This window comes from Thunnus maccoyii, chromosome 5 (genome assembly GCF_910596095.1).
Source record: "Thunnus maccoyii chromosome 5, fThuMac1.1, whole genome shotgun sequence".
NCBI classification, from domain to species: Eukaryota; Metazoa; Chordata; class Actinopteri; order Scombriformes; family Scombridae; genus Thunnus; species Thunnus maccoyii.
In genome coordinates this window covers 26,968,534-26,989,949 of record NC_056537.1, presented here as the reverse complement: position 1 = coordinate 26,989,949, position 21,416 = coordinate 26,968,534, and the positions used below count along the sequence as shown (strand labels likewise).

The following is a 21,416-nucleotide window of genomic DNA, read 5'->3' as shown; positions in this document are numbered from 1 at the left end:
ATTATTCAATCTTAAGTAAATTCTGATAAGACTCTTAATTTGAGAGTCCTGGAAGGTAAAATATCCTTCAAGCTTTATGCAGTTTGGTCCACGCACACTGAGACTGATGGCTGTATGAAGAAAATAACTTGGAAATGGTGCCATCCTTTGGTTATCTTGGGGAACTGATGTGTGCAGGAGACACTGCTGGTGCGCAACTGCCCTGGCCCCACTGACGCATGGGCATGCTTCTGCTGGCATTATCTATTACATGGAAAAGACGATAGGCTTTCATGTTGCAGGGAATGGCATGCTGACAATGTGTGCCATTTCATGACGGGCCTCTCCAGTTTGCTCCTCACAGTTCTCACGAATGCACCATGGGAAACGCACGGGTTATGGTGTAGCGCACTTAAAAAAACATGGCACTTTATTCATATGCCACTCTCTGCCTCCTATACAACCGAGCTTAGAGGGATCCAGTGTCTTGCTCAAGGACACGTCAGCAGGGCGGATGCTGGCCGGCAGTGAGGTCTTGAACCCTGATCTTTGCGGTGTGAGGGGCGGTGGACGCCCCGCCGGCTCTCTGGTCCAGCTGATATGTCATTTTAGGCTCAGAAAAACACAGATTTGCTGGGGAAAGTTCTTGAACGGCGAAGCAGAAGAAGTGGGACCACAAGAGCCCTGTCATTGCTCTCCAGTGACAAGTGGGCCTGTTTTTACACCTTCCTTCTAAATAAGGAAGCGGCCTGACAGACATATGACCACCGACCCAATTTGGGAGCAGCCCGAGTGCCCCATCGCGTCCCACGGCCGCTGAACGCCACCAATAAGCTTTCTCCCCTTCCAGTCCAGCACTGACAGTAGACTATTCCCCTCAACTCTCCATAGACTTGGTATTTTTTCCTGCTGTCAGCACCCTCTCTACCCTTGTATTATCCCAGCGGTGAAGTCAGCATGATGTCATCTAGGGATGCGATAGCCCTGGCAAGGTTGAAACTGGGTTTTTGGTGAGTGGTACAGGATTTATTCGGAACTCTTACCGTGAGGGAGACAGAGAGGGGGAAGAGAGAGAGAAAGAGAGAGTGTGTGTGTGTGAGAGAGAGAGGCGCGGAGGAGCTGCAAAACATGGTAATCACCACCACCACCACCAACATCACCATCACCATCACCTCCAGCTCTGCCGCGCACTCTCCCGTCTCCTCTCCTCCTCTGCACCGGGGCTTTCGTTTCATGCCCAAAGCCCTGATCTGCGCTCCAAAAATAACCCTCAGCCAGCATGCCGAAGGAAGCAAAACAAGAAGAGCGGTATTTTTAGGGTCATTAATTTCGACCACGTGGCCCGAAGGTAAACCGGATGGCCGTTGCGCAAAGGCTCCTCGTCAGTATGTCCTGCGAGGCCGGCACGCCGCACTGGACGCTGACCGCGGTGGTTCTCCTGGGCTTTCTGCTGGGGATCGTGTCAGCGTACCCTTTACCGAGCAGCAGGACAAATGCAACTTTACTGGAGAAAAGATGGGAGACCCTCTTCTCACGCTCTGTACTGGGGATCTCCGGGGAGAAACCGGAGCTGAACTGGGAGAGTGACTATCTGCTGGGCATCAAAAGAGTGCGGAGGCTCTACTGCAACGTGGGCATCGGGTTTCACCTTCAGGTCCTCCCCGACGGCAGGATAAACGGTGTACATAATGAAAACCAGTACAGTGAGTTATGCCTCCACCAATGTAATGCAATAGACATAAAAGAGAAGCAGAGTCAATAAGCATGGATCTGTGATGAGCAGGCTAGTCTATCCCCTCTATTCATTTGCATGATCATATGTCATCCGACTCTGAGGGAGCATTGAATTTCTTCCACGGCAAAGACAAATCTATTAAAAACAAGTATCCATCAGTGCTGAACACCCCCCCCCCCCCCCCCCCCCCCCCCCCTCCCCAAGCTCAACCATGACATGAATGTATGGACGCTTTTAGACACAACTTATTTTTACGCAGCCCTGTGAGGGCGGTCCAGTGACCAATAGCCGTGCACGTCAATGCAATTACTGCAATTATTGCAATAACCAGAATGCGCTTGATTGGCACGCGCCTGGATGCAAATGTAGGATGGGGTGAAAGATGCAGAACAAAGGCTCGGCATGCTGCGCAGCAATCTGCAAGGTTACACCCATACAGACGCAGAGGGAGCACAATGCTACAGTCACAGTGATAAAACACTGAATCAGCCAGCAGAATGGGTTGGTATTTTATTTTATTTTTTTGAACTCCAATGTAATAATTCCTTGTCCTGTATTAGGTCTAATAGAGATCTCTACGGTGGAGAGAGGAGTGGTGAGCCTATACGGGGTGAAGAGTGAGCTGTTTGTCGCAATGAACAGCCGTGGGAGGTTATACGGAACGGTAGGTAGGCTATGCACAGTATTTCATTTATTGTCCAGCACTGTTATTTAATGGGAGTCTGAAAATACGCACTTGCATCTTGATCCGCCTTTTAAAAAAGATTTTAGGATGGCCCTATCTGCCATAAGGGGAGCTGTCCAAAATGTGTTGTTAAATCCATATATTTTTAATTTCCTCAGGAACTTATACAGCTCTATTTCAAGCAAGTGGGCTAGGCCCGGTGGCCTATGGGTAAATAATGATGAGGTTAACAGATGCAGGATTTAGTCCGCACGGCTGTAATGTGGTCATGTGTGAGTGAGGAGGAGGGAAAACCCCCTGACGCAAAGAAACCTGTCAGCAGAGTTGGAAATCGATTTTAATGGCAAAGCGCTTTTTCTTGCAGGGCAGAGCACATCACACACATCCTAGTAGGCAAAGACTGAGCTACTCCACCCCACTACCACCAGCTTCTCCCACCTCTAACCTCTGAAAAATCTCAAACACGACACTGTCATTTCAAGCTTGTATCAAAAAGAAATTAGAAATCTGACAAGCATCCAATACCAGAAAACATGCTACTGTATGTAAATTTGGCACCTTTCATCAGGTCGAGGGCACTCCAAAGACACTTCAGGGAAGAGCAGCCTCTGGATTTTTAATGTATCTGGCAGTTCACCTGAATTTATAAGCATAACAGAATTACTGTAGTTTAAAGCTTGACAAAACATTACAACTATACTTATAGCTCAATATCACTGATGTTGCAATAACAGATAAAAGATTTTAAAAAGCACCAGCTACTTATTGAATGTTTTGAGTGAAGATATGTATTTGTCAGTATCTGGCTTTTTCTGTCATTTAATTAGTAGTAAAATATATTTATAATAATGTCAATAATGGGCTATAATTAAAATTAGATTCTCACAAATCCTCAGTATACAATGACAATGCTTTTATCTTGCTGTGAATTTCAGTTCCCAAAGGCCTTAATTTAATCCTGCTGCTTCGAATATAAGTTGTTTTGTGTGATCCCTTCAATATCAAATGCCACTGGCAGTTTGTAAGAGAAAGAAGACTTTTTAGGTGAAGTTTAGATGACAGAAAAAATGAATGCATGCATGAAATGACAATATAATTAAATGTGAAGCTGAACTTTTTATCCTCATCCCACAGATGAGGTGTATTTGTAGGCTTACTGGTGATAACCTTTAGAAGATGTAATTCGTTTGCTTCTGGAGCAATGACAGCTATTAATATATAAATGTACATGGTGTGTGGAGGAAGCATTGTGTTTCAGCTGACACGTGGCTGGCAGTTTGCTCGCTGTGGCCAACATATTTGACAGACAGAATGTGAGTCGGTTATCTGAGTGATGAAGCGTTAGCTTGTGAGTGGGCTGATGATCTGATAAGAGATTGAATTAGGCCACATGGCCTCTGATGGGGAGAATTTGCTCTGCTGCTGTACGCTGTTCGAGTCATGCATTGTCATGTCAGCAGAGCAGAGCAGTCATGTTGTTCTTTATAATGACAGATATTTGGAGATTATTCTTAGATAGAAGGGCTGTATGAGGAAAATAGGGATCAGTGTTTCTTTTAGACCCAAAATCTTCCTGGTGTGCTGTTTTTACTGTATTTCAGCATAACTGTATAGTTTAAATATTTCCTCAAGATTTTAGTTTTGAAATGGTCATTTTACAGGAATATTTTACACATTGTGGGAAAAATACTTATTGAATTTTTTGCAGTTAGATGAGTCAGTTGCCTTACTTTTTCCAACCTGCATTCCGCGAAACCCGCCCTACTCTGCCTCTGATTGGCTAGTACTTGATGCCTTTGTGTGTTAGGTTGGTTCGGTTTGCGTTATTTTTTTCCCCTCACCCGCATTCTGCGAAGACCTGCCTCTAGTCTGCCTCTGATTGGCTCTGACCCTGATATTCCTTCCCTAACCCTAACCATCTCACTCCACATGCCTAAACCTAAACAACCTAACCAATGAAGGCAACGAGCACTAGCCAATCAGAGGCAGAGTAGGGCGGGTCTTTGTGGAATGTAGGTGAGGGAAAAAAATAACGCAAGTCAGTTAGCTTAGTTTAGCATAAATACAGGAAACCAGGGAAGTCAGCTAGCCTGGCTCTGTGAAAACATAAAAAATCAGCTAATCAGCACCTCTAAAGCTCTCTAGTGAAGATGTTTTTTCTGTATGCTTCATCTGTGTAAAAACACAAGTTGTGGTTTTAAAGGGGATTATAATGGATTAAACAAACAAGATATAATGTGTTAATTAGTGAGCTTTAGACGTGCTAGTAGGTGGATTTTGTTATCGTCGGACAGAGCTAGGCTAGCTGTTTCCCCCCTGTTTCCATTCTTTATGCTAAGCTAAGCTAATTGGTTGTTAGCTGTAGATTCATATTTAACGTACGTGAGCGTGGTATCAATCTTCTCATCTAACTCTTGGCAAGAAAGTGAAATAAAGTGTATTTCCCAAAATTTCCAACTATTCCTTTAAGTTGGGCATGTTTTTTTTTTTTTTTTACTATGAATAGACCATGGCTCAATAGACATACCTTGTGTTTACTAAATATCAGCTGATTTGGCTTATTGTGTACAGATACCTATTCTTTTCAAGGAGTAAACTAAATGCATCTTAATATTTATAGCAGTAAGCACTGCTGGGAGACTGAACAAAGATAACCCTACATTGTCAAAACGTTAATTCATTGTTATCTTTGCTGTGTCTTATCTAAATTTATCATTATATTTTTGTGCATCGCTTAGAATCTTTTAAAAGTTGCTTTTTCATGTTGTGCCATCATAGCTTCAAACTACAAACGGTGTCTTTTTATTAAGCTGTTCACTAACATGCACGCTGTCTGTCTCTTTGTCCTCTCTAGACAGTCTTCCATGACGAGTGCAAGTTCAAGGAGAGCTTGCTCCCAAACAACTACAACGCCTACGAGTCTCTGGTTTACAGAGGCTCCTACATAGCACTCAGCAAGCATGGCCGCGTGAAGAGGGGCAACAAGGCCACCACTGCCATGACTGTAACGCACTTCCTACCCCGAATATGATGAGCAAAGACTGGCAATAACAAACTTATTTGCACATGTGGATTATTTCCCAGGTAACATAAATACCGTATACGTACGTACAAACACAAAAGACAAAATGGACTGTAAAAGAAAGAAATACATTATATCTGATAGTATTTATTCAAACTTTATATGTATATTTGGGTAGCTTACTTTGTATTAGAAATGATGGAAATGCCATTCTTTGCTGCTTTTATGATTTTCACCATTTTGTGATAAGAAGGGGATGGAGAGGCTTCATTGGTCCCCTCAGTTTATATGGGTGCTTACTGGAATTGGTTGAGTCCTTGCCCTGTCAGTGGATGACAGTTCATCCTTTTGGAAATGAAATGGATACGTTATTACCTCAAAGCACCATATCCTGAGATGAAGAAGATGAAGAAAAAGAGAAATGTGTGCATGAAATTTCTACAGAGAAGAATGCCTGTTTACTTAAAAGATGTTTTTGTTGTCATCCATCAAGGACTTGGACATTTCTCATCCCCTCTATGTATTTGCTAGAGCTAACAAGAGCACTTACAAATGTGGCAGTGGTTTTTCTTGCTTTGTCATGAGGTGGCGGTGCCTTGGATTCCTAATTGCGGCCCCCTTCCCTTTGCATGTAAGAAACGTGGCGCTCAAGTCAGAAATAGGAATGAAAGGCAAGTCATCACTCCCTCAGACACCACCGGGGGGCTTTAGCCCAATTCCTAGAGGGCCAGAGGTTTCTCCACTTTATTTTCTTTCTATAATTAGATCAATTAAGTAATTGAGACTCTATGCTGCACAGGACCCAGTGGAGCCTCTTGTTAATATGGAAAGCTGGATTTAGAGTCAGCACTCAACCCCCCCATCATGTCCAAGGGAGCTTTGACAATCCCAAGTTTTACTTTCACAAATTTTCTAGCCGGATCATCAGGCCAGATTGAGTGTGTGAGCGTGCACTGTATATGTGGCCATGCATTTATTTTAAGTATGTATGTGGAGTTGCTCAGTTTGAGAACTGCTTAATTTTAAAGGGTTTTTTTTCTTTATTGTGGAAGGTCAAGGGGGCATCAGTGTAGCAGAATATCATAGACCTGACACTATGAAGCGAAATATCCTCCACTTCTGTCTGCTATATGTCATGTTCCCCCAGTTCAAATTGATTTGGTGCAATCTGGTTCGTAGACTTGTGTTTTTGTAGTTGATGACTCACTAATTGATTCGATTTGTTTGTAGCAAAAAGTGACGACAGGAGCTGTTTGTCTTTCACACTGGTTTGATGATTATTTGGCACTGGCGCAGTGTTTATGCAGGAAGTACTGAGGTTACAGTGGATGCCATCGATTAAGTCAATTCACTGTAAATAAGAAGGTCTGCTGTATTAAATGGAAATGTGTAAATAGTCCAGCTTGGTTTAGGCAGAGCTGGGACTGTTTATGATTCTGGGATTTGTGAACAATACTTCAGGTAACTCAGTCTGTCTAAGATTTAGATGATGTGGATTGCGCTTATTGATCCCAGATTTCAAATCTATTTATGCATTATTCAGATCGGGCACTGAGTCACGGTACAGCTTCTTGTGAAAGGAAAAGAATATGAGAAGTGTTGCAAAAGCAGTGAACCAAAGGGTTTTAATGGCGATGTTCATTCAGGCTTTGTGTATGCAGCATACTTGAATTCAACAACCACTCGTGTTCCTCTTTCAGTTACTGTAGTTTCCATTGTGGAGACGAGGGGAGGAGGAACAGACAAAGGTGAAGATAGCAATGATGTACAGAGGACTTATATGGTACTCTGCATGTGGCACCAATTGTTTGTTTAACTTGGTGAGGATGTGGATAATGCGGGTAAAATACCTGAGCAACAGACAAGCGGGCCCCTCGTCGGTTGATGTCAGACTGGACAGTCAGCGCTGGGCTCTGGGATTCTTGTCCTGTCCATCTGAGCCATTTTTGTACCAAGGTCGGAGATGTGAGCTTTCTGTCCTCTGTGTTACTGATGCAGGCGTGTTGTCTGGTCCGTCTCCACTACTTTTACCGTGTTGTTTTACGGAGCTCTGTACCTGTATTTCTTGTATTTCTTCAAGATAAAAATGGTTGTCATGTACTGTAATGTGCAATGAAACTAGGTAGTCATGATCCTGCACAATTCTCAGAGCAGAGTCTTTTTTATGTTGAAATGAGGTGCAATTGAGCTTGTTTTTGGTTATTTTGAATTAAATTATATTTTGGTACTTGACCTGCAATATTCTGCGAGTAGCAAACTACCACTAAAGGCCAGCTTGGTGAAATATGATTAAAAGAAAGTAGCAAAGCTCTTACAGATATATGTTATCATATTTTACCTCATGCCCTTTCTAACATTACTGTAGCGCACTGACAAAATGTCTGTGAGCAATGGTTTACGTGCCCTTTAAGCTCCAGCTTATGTCTAGTAGCAGAGACGAATGTGCAGTATCTGGTCAGAGTGAGTGTGTGTATGCAAGCGCGCGCTCTCGCGCGTGTGTGTGTATGTGCGTGTGTTTGACTGAGCGCACGCCTGTCATGTTCTGTTTCTGCCAAAGCGACGGTAGAGATGGTATCAGATCAATTTACCTTGAGTCAGGAATAACAGGGCATTGTCTGACTGTGCAAGCTGATGTACTGTACTCTCCTCACATGAGAGGATAAAGGTGAGAGGCATGGAAGAAGCAACACAGAAGCTACTGAGGGATATCTGTCAAAAGAAAAGACTGACTGTGGTTTGAGCTGGTCGTTATGTAGCAAAAGGCCACGTAAAAAGAATCAAATGCTTCCAGGAAAGCGACACTTGGGTTAAACAGACTGTTTGGTGAACTGAATACTGTGATCCAAGAGAGCAACTTGATAGTCTGAGGATGTCACGTTTAATCTTTTTGAATATTATCACCATTTATAATTGTGTTTTTTGGGATTTTACCTTGAGCATTTTATTACTCAGTTTGACCGACCAGCCATTACCACATCACCGATGATCAGAAAATGATCACCTGTAGCTTTTTCTTGGCTGATTTTGTGGCAGTGAGGAGTTGTTTGGAGAAGTATTTTGGCTGATTTGTCAAAATATACTAAAAGGTGCAAATTTGTTTTTTATGCAGTGCAATTTACTGAGCAGGGGTTCATGCTGTTTTCCCTTTGCTATGCTTCCATCAAAACAGGCTGACCTGCAAAATCGAAAGCACTTGTTTTTGATGGCAATATTGTGTTAATTACTGTATGTCATTTGTAGTTTATTATGGTATGTTTCAGAGGACACTGTCAGCACAATGATTTGAGTGGCAGAATGGGAATTGCAGTGGCTTTCTCTTCAAGCTGTGAGGGACACCTGATTAGTTGATATTGTAAGAATTTCAGCCGGTATCGTTTACACCAAAAACAACAGAGGTTGGTGTTCAATTCAAACAAAGCTAGAGAATTGAAAGTCTGAAAGAAAAATGACTCTGTTACAAGTTCTACAACTTTTCCATGATGTTGTTTCGAGGCAGAAAAGGTTGTATGATATTGAATCAACTGAGAGAAGGTAGTTAATGGTAAGAAAAATATCACTCTTCACCATAAACTCCTACTTCCCAAATTCCCCATTATGCATATGGAGTTCTGAATGGACTAGGTATGTATCACTCCTTTTGATTAAGGATCCAGTGTCTGGATTTTGCCATTGTGCTTATCATACCTGTTCAGCTGGTTTTAAAATGTGTTGGTTCACAGGGAACTGGAGGTCTGTGGGAGGATCTGGGATCAGATTTGTGTATGTGTGTGCGTGTGTGTGTGTGTGTTTGTGTGTGTGTGTGTGTATGTGTGTGTGTGTGTCCCTGTGTGCCGGCAGCCTTTGTGTTTCTCTCTCAGTTTTCTATTCCTGCACTGAGGGGAGAGTGCTTCCTCTGAGTCCCCCTCCTCTTTTTTAACATATACCTCACCTTCTGCCTTAGTTCCGATTATTGAAATGATTGTAAATTAGTTTGAAACAACAGACTTCTCCAATCATTTGTTTCTGAAAAATATTATGACGAGTAAGTAAAATACTATATTACAAATGGTTTTCCTTTTATTTTTGTACGTATGTGCTGTGCACAGCAGTCAACTGTATTCCTGAAATGATAATAAAAGACGTTTTGTAAAAGCTGTTGTGATTGGATGCTTTAAAGTTGCAGGTTTGACTTATTTTATGCTTCTTGACCTGGAATGACTCAGATATTTGATATTATGATATCATTTTAATATGATTGATATTAGATATCAAGAACTGGGGTGGAAACTTTATGTGTGTCCGGGAAAATTTAAAAACCTCAGTGAATCACCATGAATCAGTATGTAGCGCCCTCTTCTGGAAACACCAGAGGACAGGTAGGAGGGCAACAATACACAATTATTTAGACAAATGTGAAAATGAATGTAACTGAAAATGAACTGTTTTTAGAGAAATTAGTGCAAACTGCAGCAACACTTTTTATAACTATTTTACAGATGTGTCAATTTTGAACAATTTTCTGGCCTAGAATGTCTACAACTATGAAATTTGGCACCAATTACCAATACTAAATAAGTTGTAAGTTCAGTAAGTATAAGTTCAATTGGTACGCTCATAATTAGTCAATTTTAATTCAATGCTAAACTTGTGCAGTCTGTAAATCAGTGCACAGCAGGTCAGCTGAGCATGCAAAAATGTATTTTTTTTTGTAAAAGGCAAGCATGTCATTCATCAACTATTAATAACAAAGTGTCCAATAATAAATGAATGATGAATAAATCTTTACTTTAATTTCAGTGGAAAAGTTCTCTCAAGGAAATTCCTCTGAAAAGAACCTATTCTTATTCTCAGGGCGTCAAATGCCAACGCTCTGTCACACCCTCGGTGACAAAGGCTATAGATATGTAATTGTGATGTTTTTTTTTACTGAGGTGAAACTATGAACACTAGTGAAAGGAAGTGAGAGGCGTGGTAAGTGTGTGCAGTTAATAGGCAAGGTATGACTCACTTCCCTCGGATGTTGACACAGCAGAATCAAATCATTAAGCATCAGTAATTTATACCTATAGGCTGTAAAGGCTGGTCCTATAAACATCTGTATAAAGTTCCTGGATTTTTCATCCTTCAAGACTTCTTCCCTTCTTCATGCACCTTGTGAGGAGGGAGGTCTGTTTTAAACAAACTTCAAACAATAAACTTGAAATTTGGGAACCCTGTAATTCTTACCTCACCTCTCCTTTTTGACTATGGACACGGACGTGTGAAGATGAATCAACTCTGCACTCTTTCTCCATTTTTGCCTTTGCTGTCTCTTCAGCTTCTCTCCTCTGCTCCAGCCTCTGCAGTTACACACTTACTCATTGTGTTAGATTTCTTGAGGTTTGAACAAAGCAGAGTAAATTATGATCTCATCTGAGGCAGAAAAAATATTGTTTGTGTCAAGATATTCACTCCTTCATAATAATAAAATGGTATCCTACCAGTTCGAACCTGCAGGAATTCCACCTCGGCAACCCTTAACCACTGAAAAACAGGCAGGCTTTGTGTCATTTTGGTAAATGAGTTAGCCAGTTTATCGACCTTATGTTTAAATAGGCCTGTTGGACTTTCTCCTCCTCCAGTAGCTGCCCAAACACCAACCTGAGCATTTGTTCTGCGAGAGTAAAGAGAGCACAGCATCCCCACTGATCATGCAACCGGCTTTCTTCTCACTCTTCCTTATTGCTGTACATGTGTCTGTACCGGTGGATTGTAAACCGAGGTTCCAGGATCCACAACAGTTACTACAACATCAGCAGAGCAGCTTTAACACAGGAGCACATGCAGCCGGTACGGGACGTTTCTACCTGGAGCTGAGTGGATCAATGAGAAAAGGTATTCACCGTGACTTTCTGGGTAAGTCTGCCTATACCCATACAAACATATTAATCCATTTCAGAGAGTAGATGTAAAGATTTTATGCATCATTTAATTCATTTATATTCATTTATTCATTAAATTTACAAATTTACATATACGCCCTGAAGTGTTACGAAAGAAAAAAAAGAGAAAAAATTAATAATTTGTGCATAAAGATGAAAGTCTGGAAATATATTTTGCATGGCATATTTCTGGAAATACTTAAAAATGTATGAAGTACTTTGGGTGTCCAAAGCTTTTTTTTGCACGTCATCTGTACAAACAAACAAGATTTCTGGCAGCTAACATGTTTCTAAAACTATTTTAAATCCACAATGTATGAAATACGTTTTTCAGTCTGCCAATTTTTTTTATCTGTTACTGATGCTCTTATGTTTAAATCTGTTTTCTTACAGTTATTTTGCCAGTAAGAACAGATACAAGCAACTTTGTGTCAATATTTGATTTGAGAAGAAAATGGTTTCTCTGTATGGACTTAAAGGGAGAGCTGTACAACTCTGTGAGTATGAAATGCACTTAATTTGAGTGAAGTCAGAAAAACGACTGCAGTGAAAAACAGTAATCTAAGACATTTTGTGTTTGCATTTGTCTGTTTTCCTGTCAAACAGAGACGAAAGGACAGAGAAGATTGCCTTTTCCAGCGCATTTGGTTAGATTTGGCGAACCACCACGATGTGTTTTACTCTGCAAGTGGGGGCCGGCTGCTCAAACTGGAGGGAGGTGAGCTGGGAGTTGCTCACCAGGAGCTGCCTGAACCCACCTCAGCCCTGCTGGAGAAGTTCCTGGGTCCTTTGGTAAAGAGACAGAGGAGGAGTGAGCATGTGAACCCCTCTGATCCATTAAGATCAGAGTCACATCCTTCACATTCTGTCAAGGATCACAAGGATGCAGATCATGGGAAGCCTGAACAGGACCAGGCTGGAGCTGTGTCCAAAGAGACCATCACCTCCTGTGATGACCCCTTGCGGGTGTTACAGCCCAACGGGCCTGTAAGTCCTGTCAAGACCAATATTGCAGACCGGGCAGAACAGGACTAAGATACTGAACTTGGGTTTAAAAGGTGAAAAGTCAAGAGAAGGTGCAAGTCTTTGTTTGTTCTGAAAACTTTGAAAACTGCATAGTGGGAGTGGTACCACAAATGTCCTGCATTTGTGGACTGCAGAATCAATGGGAGCTACACAATGTCTAACAAAGGGCTGACACTGGAAAGTGACATGAAAGTATTAAATATCTAACAACTGAGAAAAGACATCGCATTTTATGAAACCCTTGAATCAAAATTTTCAGAATTTGTTTTTATGGGAATATTACATGGTAATGTTCTCACTAACCGTGTTACATCACAGCAGCTTTGTGCAGACATTCTATTTGAACAGCAGATGAAGGATAAGTTTGGCAACATTTGACATAATCATGAGGCAAGTTTTGTCCAGCGTCCTGCTGTCCTTTAACCTCTTCTGTCTGTTAAATTTTAAACCTTGGGCCAGATGTGGCAATGTTTGTTTTGCATATGTAAAAATGTGTAATCTGTGAGTAATTATGAATATTTATGAAAAAACGTGTTGATACAGTAATGTTTCATGAGGAGTTTAATTAACAAAGATCAACCAGTGCATACTGTTGTTACTGAGAGGAACCATCTTCTGTGTGCAGCCATTCATAAATAGGATCTAATTATGTCAGGTGCCGGACACCAATAGTCACAGGAATGAAAAAGGTATTTATTTATTGAAATATGTAAAATGATTTCCTTCCTAGTCTACTGTTTTATTATTTATATATATTTCATGTTGTGTTATTTCTAATGTGGAAAAATAAATGGTAACTATTCTGGGATTCATCTGTCTGTTTGTATTTTTAGAGTCACTTAAAAAAGACCATAAAGTTCAGTGACATACAGTAGGGTCACTTCTGCTTTGCATTTTTGACAATAGTCATTTCATGGACATGTATGAAATCTGTTCAGGAACATTTTGCACAAGGGGACCATGTGAAACAGCATGAAGGAATGACCTGTGACATAAAACAAACAACTTAACACAATTTGTTATATAACTGGCAAATATTGGACCTGAACAAATGTCCAAATGAAGAAATACATATCAAATGAGTTTTCAAGATACAAATAAAGAAGCAAACACAATCAAAGCATACTTTGATCTATATATTTGAAAATCTAAGGTAGAATCAGCAGTAAATATCATGCAAAAATGAGAACAAATGAGAAACGTGGGCTTTTTAGGGAGTTTTATCAGAAAAAGACATCTCATATCGCTGTTGGCAAGTCTCCACAGATGCTGCTATGATACAGGAACATGCAATAGCTTTATGAACAACATGGGTTCAATCTGTGAAATGTTTTGTAATACAATCCACTTCAACAGTCACATGATGTACAATCTCTTAATTATGATGATGAGGAAATGATGTTTGCCTCTCAAAAAAAGTCCTGTCCGACCCTGAGAGTGGAGTGAAAAACTGCAGTAGAGAATCAGTCACACGCACACTACAGTTAAAAACACTAGGTCTTGGCATGCATTTGTCCTTGTTGACCGAAGTGTTAATTCACAACAATGAAAGAGTCACTTATTTCCAAAACGTCAACATTCCTGCAGTTCCGCTCTGTGTACCTACGCACAATTTATGAACTCCTGGAGGTTAAATATAGAAACACAGACTCATTATAGCACAAAGCTGCCCACATTTACTGTAATGAACAACCACACTGTCACAAAGTAATGATGACATTGTCCTGCAACACAAATCATCCATTTGAGGTGAAATGAAGGTGCTCAAATCATGAAACAGCATTCAAATCCTGAATGAAAACTAACTTTTATTGACAGTCATTGTATAAAATAATGAAGATGCATTATATGTGTTATTTGATTGCTATCTTTATGATTTGAGACTTGTAATATGAATTAATTTAATTTAGGTACACAATGTTTTCTGAAAAGGTATTGCCACTGGTAAACTACACAGTAATAAACAATACCTAACAATACAATACTTGCCCTACAGTTTTCTTTCACTATTCAATTGTCATAACATGCTTACAAGGAACTAGAAGGATAAACTTCATTGTTCATCCATCAAGTAAAAATGAGAATAAACTATATTTTAAAGTGACCAAATGTAAAATAAATACAGAGCCCATAAATAAAACAATCTAAATTGTAAACTTTCTCTGAGTCTCTGGAGCACATCCAGCTCCTACTTTTTAATATGGTCCCCCCTGTGCATGAACACACAGCGGATCCCTGACAATTTGAAAGTGTCATCCTCTTTTCCCAAGGTTAGTATAAACCGACAGAGGCCCGTGTTAGGACTTACAGAGAACATAAGTGCTTTGTCAAAACCCTGAGGTAAGGGGCAATCTAAGTCCTCCACCAAGTAGCGCATTACCATATACATGTAGGCCCCGTGGGTGACTACCATGGCGTGGACAGGGACACCCTTCATCCCGTCGTCTGCCTTTCCCTCCACAGGAGATGGTTCTGGTGTTGCAGATAAGGAGTTTTCACGCCAATGTTCGGACTGGATTTGCTGGAACATTTTCTCTAAAAACTTTTTGACCCGCTCTTTCACCTGAACAGAGTAAAAACCAGTTATAAACTGCGCCTTGTGTCTCTTGTGTTTTCTTTCTCGACTAACAGCATGGAAATGTGAGTACATGCGACTGTGAGGAAGAAAAGTTAAAAGTCCTTGTATTCAAAACACTGCAACATAGTCACAAGGTTTCCCATCAAAAACACACATGCCAACTCCAGTTTAATCCTGACTAAACGACCTGTAACTCGTTTAGGAAAGCTGGGAGGGAGACCTGTAGCCGACACTGATTGGGACGCTGAGTGCTTACGTCAAATCTATCTTTGTATATCTGCATCATCATCATGATGTGCTGGTCACGTACCGGGTTGGACCAGAGTTAACGTCCAAGCCAAGATCTAATGGATGAAGCCTGACGAGGTATCTCTTAAATAGAACATCCCTCCTTCCGACACACACACACACACACACACACACACACACACACACACACACACACACACACACACACACACACACACACATATACACACACACCGTCCTCCCACACAGCCTCTAACACAAATAACACAAAGCTAAGTGGTGACTTTTTAATCAGGGGCAGTGACGAACACTGCAGTTGTTTGACAGTAGAGGGGCATGTACTTTGATCCCCCTGATTCACACTAAGTGCTCTGGCAGATACAGAAGAAATACAGGCATGTGGATGCAAAGAGGCCCTGACATACCACCTCACATCCTCAAGGAGCCAGTATCTGACTGAAGAAGTTGGTGTTTTCTGCCATCTAGTGGTAGCATGTGTCCATTTTTCCATTTTCCATCTTTCCAATTCTATGCCTATGAGCTACGATCATCTTATCATTAAAGGTTTACTTCCATAAAATGACCAAATATAATAAAAAATATGATAATTTTATACATATTTTTTCATAACCCCTACAGGTTAGTGGCCATGCAACGAATAATTTAGTTTCATGTATCAACATTTTGAGATATTCACCTTGGAAACTTCTGCCACCACCCAAATGCTCCCAAAAGCACAGAAAAATTATATTTGAGAAACTAAACAGTGGCAGGTCTTTCTAGAAACAATGTCCTACCCAGTCAGCTGCATAAAACAAAAACAAACTGCATGTTTGTGTAACTAATTCTTTACAGAAAAAATGAAGACATAATTTAATATCAGGACACGTAGGATTATACGTAGTGAGGAAGCGTCTGATTTAAATACTGATAGCAAAGGAGCACTACTCATCTGCCAATCTAGATGCTGTGAAATAAGGAAAATGTATGTATCAGTCCCATTACATAATATGAAATGACCAGTAAAAATACCTTTTTATTTCAGGTCATATTTCAAAATCAGGTTAGATGGATTTTTAGTGTAGGATTATTACTGTTAGCATATTAAAATATGTATGTAAGTAAGTCAGTCAGTAAGTAAACCAAGAAAAAGCTACAGTTTTAGTATTTTTGGTACCCTGTGCAGAGCATGACACGCTGTACTATCTTAAAACAAGAAAGTTTGTGAAAATGTCCCAACTAACAAGAAGTCAGAGTGAAGAGAGACTGTCAGACAAATATGGGACCAAATATGGGAATATATGATGAGATGACAGGGAAACAGTTACATCAACCCTTTCTGAGCCACAACAACCTCACCTGTTCCTGAGTCTCTCCCTCTGGAGGGGTGAAGCCTGGAAACGTCTGACCAGCTGCCTTGGCCATGTCTTTTAAGTCCTGCATTCGTCCCCCCTCAGCTATCCCAAAGCTCTAAAAAACAGCAAGTCATTCGCTGGATGAGTCAGGATATTTATTAATAAGTAAATGCATCTTAAGTAAATATTTTAAGGAGAAAATACTCGCAAAAGAAGTGTCACTCACCACTTCCTTAAGTAAAGGGTCACATGCCATTTGTAGATTAGAACAACTGCTGTTGTGTTTCATAATCATCTCGGCGGTCTGGTAGGAAACAATCACAATCATCTTATATTAACATGATTTAAAATTCATATTTCAAAATTCTTTTCCCAGTTATTTGATTTGAAGACACTGGTTAGTGTTAATTATAATTTACACCCTGCTACGTGGGAATGAATGTCCCAAAGTGAAATGATGTTAAATCAAAACCAGGAAATGTGTTGTCTAATGTCTATAAGAAATAGTGCAGTGCGTTTCCATTTCATGTAATTATACCGTAAAATGAATGTTTTTCTGCAGTGTTTTGATTTAATTTTCTTACCCCCACAGTGAAACTAAAGCATCGTACCTGCCGGGCCCGCAGCATATCACTGACAAACACATTGCTGAATTTGACATCCTTCAGGTACCGGCCCGCAGCCTCGGCCTGCTGCAGCCCGATCTCGGACAAGGGTGAGTCTATAGCCTGGCCTGGGTGGAGAAGGAGGAGGAGGGGAAATTAAAAGCAAGATGAAAGAGAAAGCAAAAGAGTAGATGAGCAGACATGGAGAGCATACTTCAGAAAACAAACAAAAAAGTCACAAATTTACATTCTTTTAAAGGCATTGCCTTTGTTAATATACAACTGATGTCATAAAAAAAGTAATTTACATCATTTTGTTAATACAAATAATTTCAGTCATACAGTACCTTGTACCAGGCCATCTTTATTGTACTGTGTTTCCCCACTGCAGGAAATAAATGATTTATTAAAGTCAAAGTACATGAGTTTATGTCATTAACAGTCAATGAAAGCTCAGAAAGTTCAACTGTCATACTTAGATGTTATGCAGGATTATTATCTCATATTTGCAAGATGTTATTTCCCTGCACAACTGCTGTGCTCAACCTGTCTGGCATCTGCAATTATTATTTTCATTATTGATTTATCTACCAATTACTTTTTCATTAGTTGTTTGTTTATGTCAGAAAATAGTTAAAAATGTCTCAAAACTCAAGCAATCTATATTAGGAGGAAGTGGATTCATATCCACAAAAGTTTTGTTTATCATTATTACCATGTCAAATTTGCTTTATGAGGCAAAGTAGACCCAGAGTTCATTCATTCCTCTCACTGACTGGATGGTTAATACAGTCATTCTGACCCCCGGTGGTCGTTCTGGGGCACTGCAGTGTCCACAGACCACAGACTGAACCTCTGCAGTGGACTATCTGGATTAACTGAACAAGGGTCATGAATCCTTGCTACTTGTTCCCAGGGCCGGCCCGACTATGTTGGTGCCCTAGGCGAGTGGGGCGAGTACGGCTGCATGACAATGGCCAAAATGTTAATCATAATTATTCTGCCATTTCAGAAAAAACATTTATATTGCCCTTCAGCAGTTATTGCACACAGCTTCACTTAGCTGTTAGATCTGGGAGATTTTAGACAGCCAAAAGTGCAACAATAGTACCTCCAGTCCAAGAGCTTCAAAAATTAATTAACAATAAATGAAGTACGAAAATGGTGTCTCCAGCCCAGACAAAATCCTCCCAGTCTTCCAGACAGAGCGGCTGGTGTGATTAAGGCACCACTCAGAGTGTCTGGTGTCATGGCCTGAGATAGCACGTGAAGTTTGCTGGCTGTCGGGTGAAAACTGACCAGTAAAACTTTGAAAATCTGACCACATGAACCCATACAAGTCGCCCCCAGGTAGCACGTCCCTGGCTGGTATGGCTTATTATATGGTATATCTACCCTGTGTGCACTGGTATTATTACAAAATTAGACTGCAATAAAAATAGACAGGCTATCGTGTGACCCTGATGAGGACAGTAATGTGCGCTATATGTCACCCCGCGGGTAAGGTAACATCTAGCCTATAGCTAATATGCAAACTGCAGACTTACCAGCCATCTATGTTAAACTACAAAGAAGTTTAACATGTTTGTCATCAATTTTCAATTAAATAATTCAATGTCTTCCACGTGAATATATCAATGTTTTTACAAGCAGTTGTTATCATTGTAACTGACTAGCATTTACAGCCTGTGTCTGTGTACAACCTTTATTATATCAATGTCAGCTGCACTTACTGTCGCACGAATGTTATCCCAAATGTTAGCGCTGTCATGCTCTGGAAATGAGTGACAAAGTAACTAACCCTGCGCATTAACTATCAGGTAGTTTCAACACGCCGAGGACTAGTCACAGTCACTTCTCGGCGCCCGATGAGGAAGTCTCCGCATACACGGAAGGTCGCAGCGCTCCGCTGCAGGGACGTTCACACATAATGAGGGGCAGTGGCTCCATTTAAGAAAAGGGCACCCCACACCCACCACACTGCCCCCTCCTGATGTTGGCACACTGTATAAAGTTATACCAAATATGTACAAACACACATACACAAAAATGTTTGTGTGTGTGAGGATAAAACAAATACATTATAGATTCAAATGCATTATGTTAAATCAGGTTAATTACATTGATTACATTAATTGAATTAAATACAGTAAAATTAATAAAATGATTTAAATTATATTGATAAAATAGATTATATTAAATCAAATTACATTACATTAAACAATTAAATAAATTTAATTTAATTTAAGTTGTAATGCATGACATTCAGCCACTAGATGTCACACTGTAGCACCAACATCTCAAACCACAACAAATGTGTGTGTTATTTACTCAATAAAGTTGGGGGAAAAAAAGAAAGCTGTCCTTCAACCGCCAGCTCAAACTGTCACACTAGGCAGTGCTGATCAAATATTGATCAAGATTCTGTTAATGTATTACCTATTTCTCGCCTCAAATATTTTCAGAAACATATTTTGTGTTCTGTTTAGCTGTAATTTGAGAAAGTTAGTGACACGTCTGCCATCTTGGAAACTGACGTGGAAGACACGGAGGAACTCAAATGCACTAACATGCACACTCACATGCACTAACATGCACGCATGGCCAGACCGTCTACCAAAACAAGGAACAGAGAAGCTCAGATAACAACACAAACAGAGGGAGTGGGACTTCATTCTCTGCTCAGGTCGCCATTATGCCACTATATCCTTACATAGCATATAGTTGTTTGCTGACATCCAGTGAGGTTGAATGTCATATATTCTACCTTTAAATTTTTGTACATTTTAAAACTGTCACAGATTTTATACATGAAAGTATTGAAGTAAACATGAAACACTGACGTGTCAAGTAGATTGTAGTCGCCATCAAACACTACCTGTGTGCTGATATTGTGATATTTTTTACAATTGACAGAGCGAAACATATTTTGATGAGGTAATTGTATAGATATCACCAATTTCAACCAATTAAATAAAATTAAAAATCTGGTTGAACCTGAGTCATCCACAGAAATGTTTGTGGACATATGTGGTGCCCCCAAGCTTGTTAGTAGGAGGGTAGCGCTGCCCCTCTGATTGGCTGAAAGAAATTATTTTACACATGACACACACCTGTGGTCAACTAATTGGTAATGGACCATGTTTGCCAAATGCTTTGTTTTATCTTCACAAGTATTATGTATAGCCAAAGAATAATGTTGCTTAATGGGAGTGGAAGAAGTCTATCCCTGAACACAAATGTAAAGATATTAACCATTTGTGTTTTGCCTTTTTCAACACAGGATGAAATCTACCACTATATTAATCATTTCTGGTCAGTTGTTTCCAAGACTTACTGTAGGCTTAACATCTTAACATCTTTAGGCTTTACAAGCAGGTTCTGAAAGCCTCTGAAACCATGATGAGCCTCCTGAAGTGTCTGTATGATCTAACTAATCTAATTCCCTGGTGTAAAAACATAGTATTGCCCGAAAATTATTTATAATGGGACATCTAGACCAGTGGTTCCCAATTCGGGGGTCCCAAGAAAACTTTCAGTGGTCCCACAATCTTGTTTTTTTTCACATGGGAAATACTAAATACAGTCATCTCTTCAGGCCTCTAAGAATTCTTCAACTGAAGGAAAATCACTCTATGATTGCTCACAACTCACAAGTATTATTTTTAGGGATTACGAGCTAAAACGCGGTGATATTTACATAGATTTTACATAGTTTTTACATAGATTTTGAAGAAAAAAAAACAGACTTATTTTGGGCTAAAGCAGTCTGTTGTTTGTGGCCAGAAGTACTTAAAACCAATAACCATTCTAGCATTTAATGTTTTCACCATATATGTCATTCTGCTCTTTGAGGAATGCAGCCACTAGAGGGCGTAGGTCGACATTTTCCCTTGCTGTACATGTCTTTTGGCTTTATAATATTTATGACAGTAGTCCAGACATTTTTCTTTGGTCCAGCCAGTGCTACATGGGAGCTTAGTGTCCTTCTAGCCACCCTTCTATCCCTCTGCAGTTATCATGACCACAATGAATGAGGAGTGCAGAAGAAAGCTGACAGCCTGTTTTAGTTTTTGCAGTTAATATGCACTTTTCAGTTCCCTAGGCCTTAGTTGTCCTGACCATAAGATCTCCATCACATTTCTATTTCTCAGTACACAGCAGGGACTTAAAAACTGTGGTCAGTCATTTTTTCTGAACAGTGTATTTACTTCCTTTTTGGTGGAAGATTTACTGGACTGCACAATCAATACACCCCATTTTTGCTGTGTGTAAACATGTA

The 21,416-nt window shown here is 40.2% G+C and overlaps 2 protein-coding genes across 2 annotated transcripts; one reads left to right on the top strand and one right to left on the bottom strand.

Annotated features, from left to right (window-relative positions):
• The first annotated feature begins 179 nt into the window (after nt 1-179).
• LOC121896712 (fibroblast growth factor 6-like) lies at nt 180-9,608 on the top strand. Its single transcript, XM_042410649.1, has 3 exons — nt 180-1,682; nt 2,275-2,378; nt 5,254-9,608. Exons 1-3 carry the CDS (start codon nt 1,337-1,339, stop codon nt 5,428-5,430), a joined length of 627 nt encoding a protein of 208 aa, XP_042266583.1. The 5' UTR covers nt 180-1,336; the 3' UTR covers nt 5,431-9,608.
• Nucleotides 9,609-13,551: 3,943 nt separating this feature from the next.
• Nucleotides 13,552-19,053, bottom strand: tigara (TP53 induced glycolysis regulatory phosphatase a). Its single transcript, XM_042411911.1, has 6 exons — nt 18,868-19,053; nt 17,482-17,519; nt 17,141-17,262; nt 16,756-16,833; nt 16,534-16,644; nt 13,552-14,910 (listed from the first exon to the last, which is right to left on the bottom strand). Exons 1-6 carry the CDS (start codon nt 18,942-18,944, stop codon nt 14,536-14,538), a joined length of 801 nt encoding a protein of 266 aa, XP_042267845.1. The 5' UTR covers nt 18,945-19,053; the 3' UTR covers nt 13,552-14,535.
• Between the last annotated feature and the right edge of the window lie 2,363 nt (nt 19,054-21,416).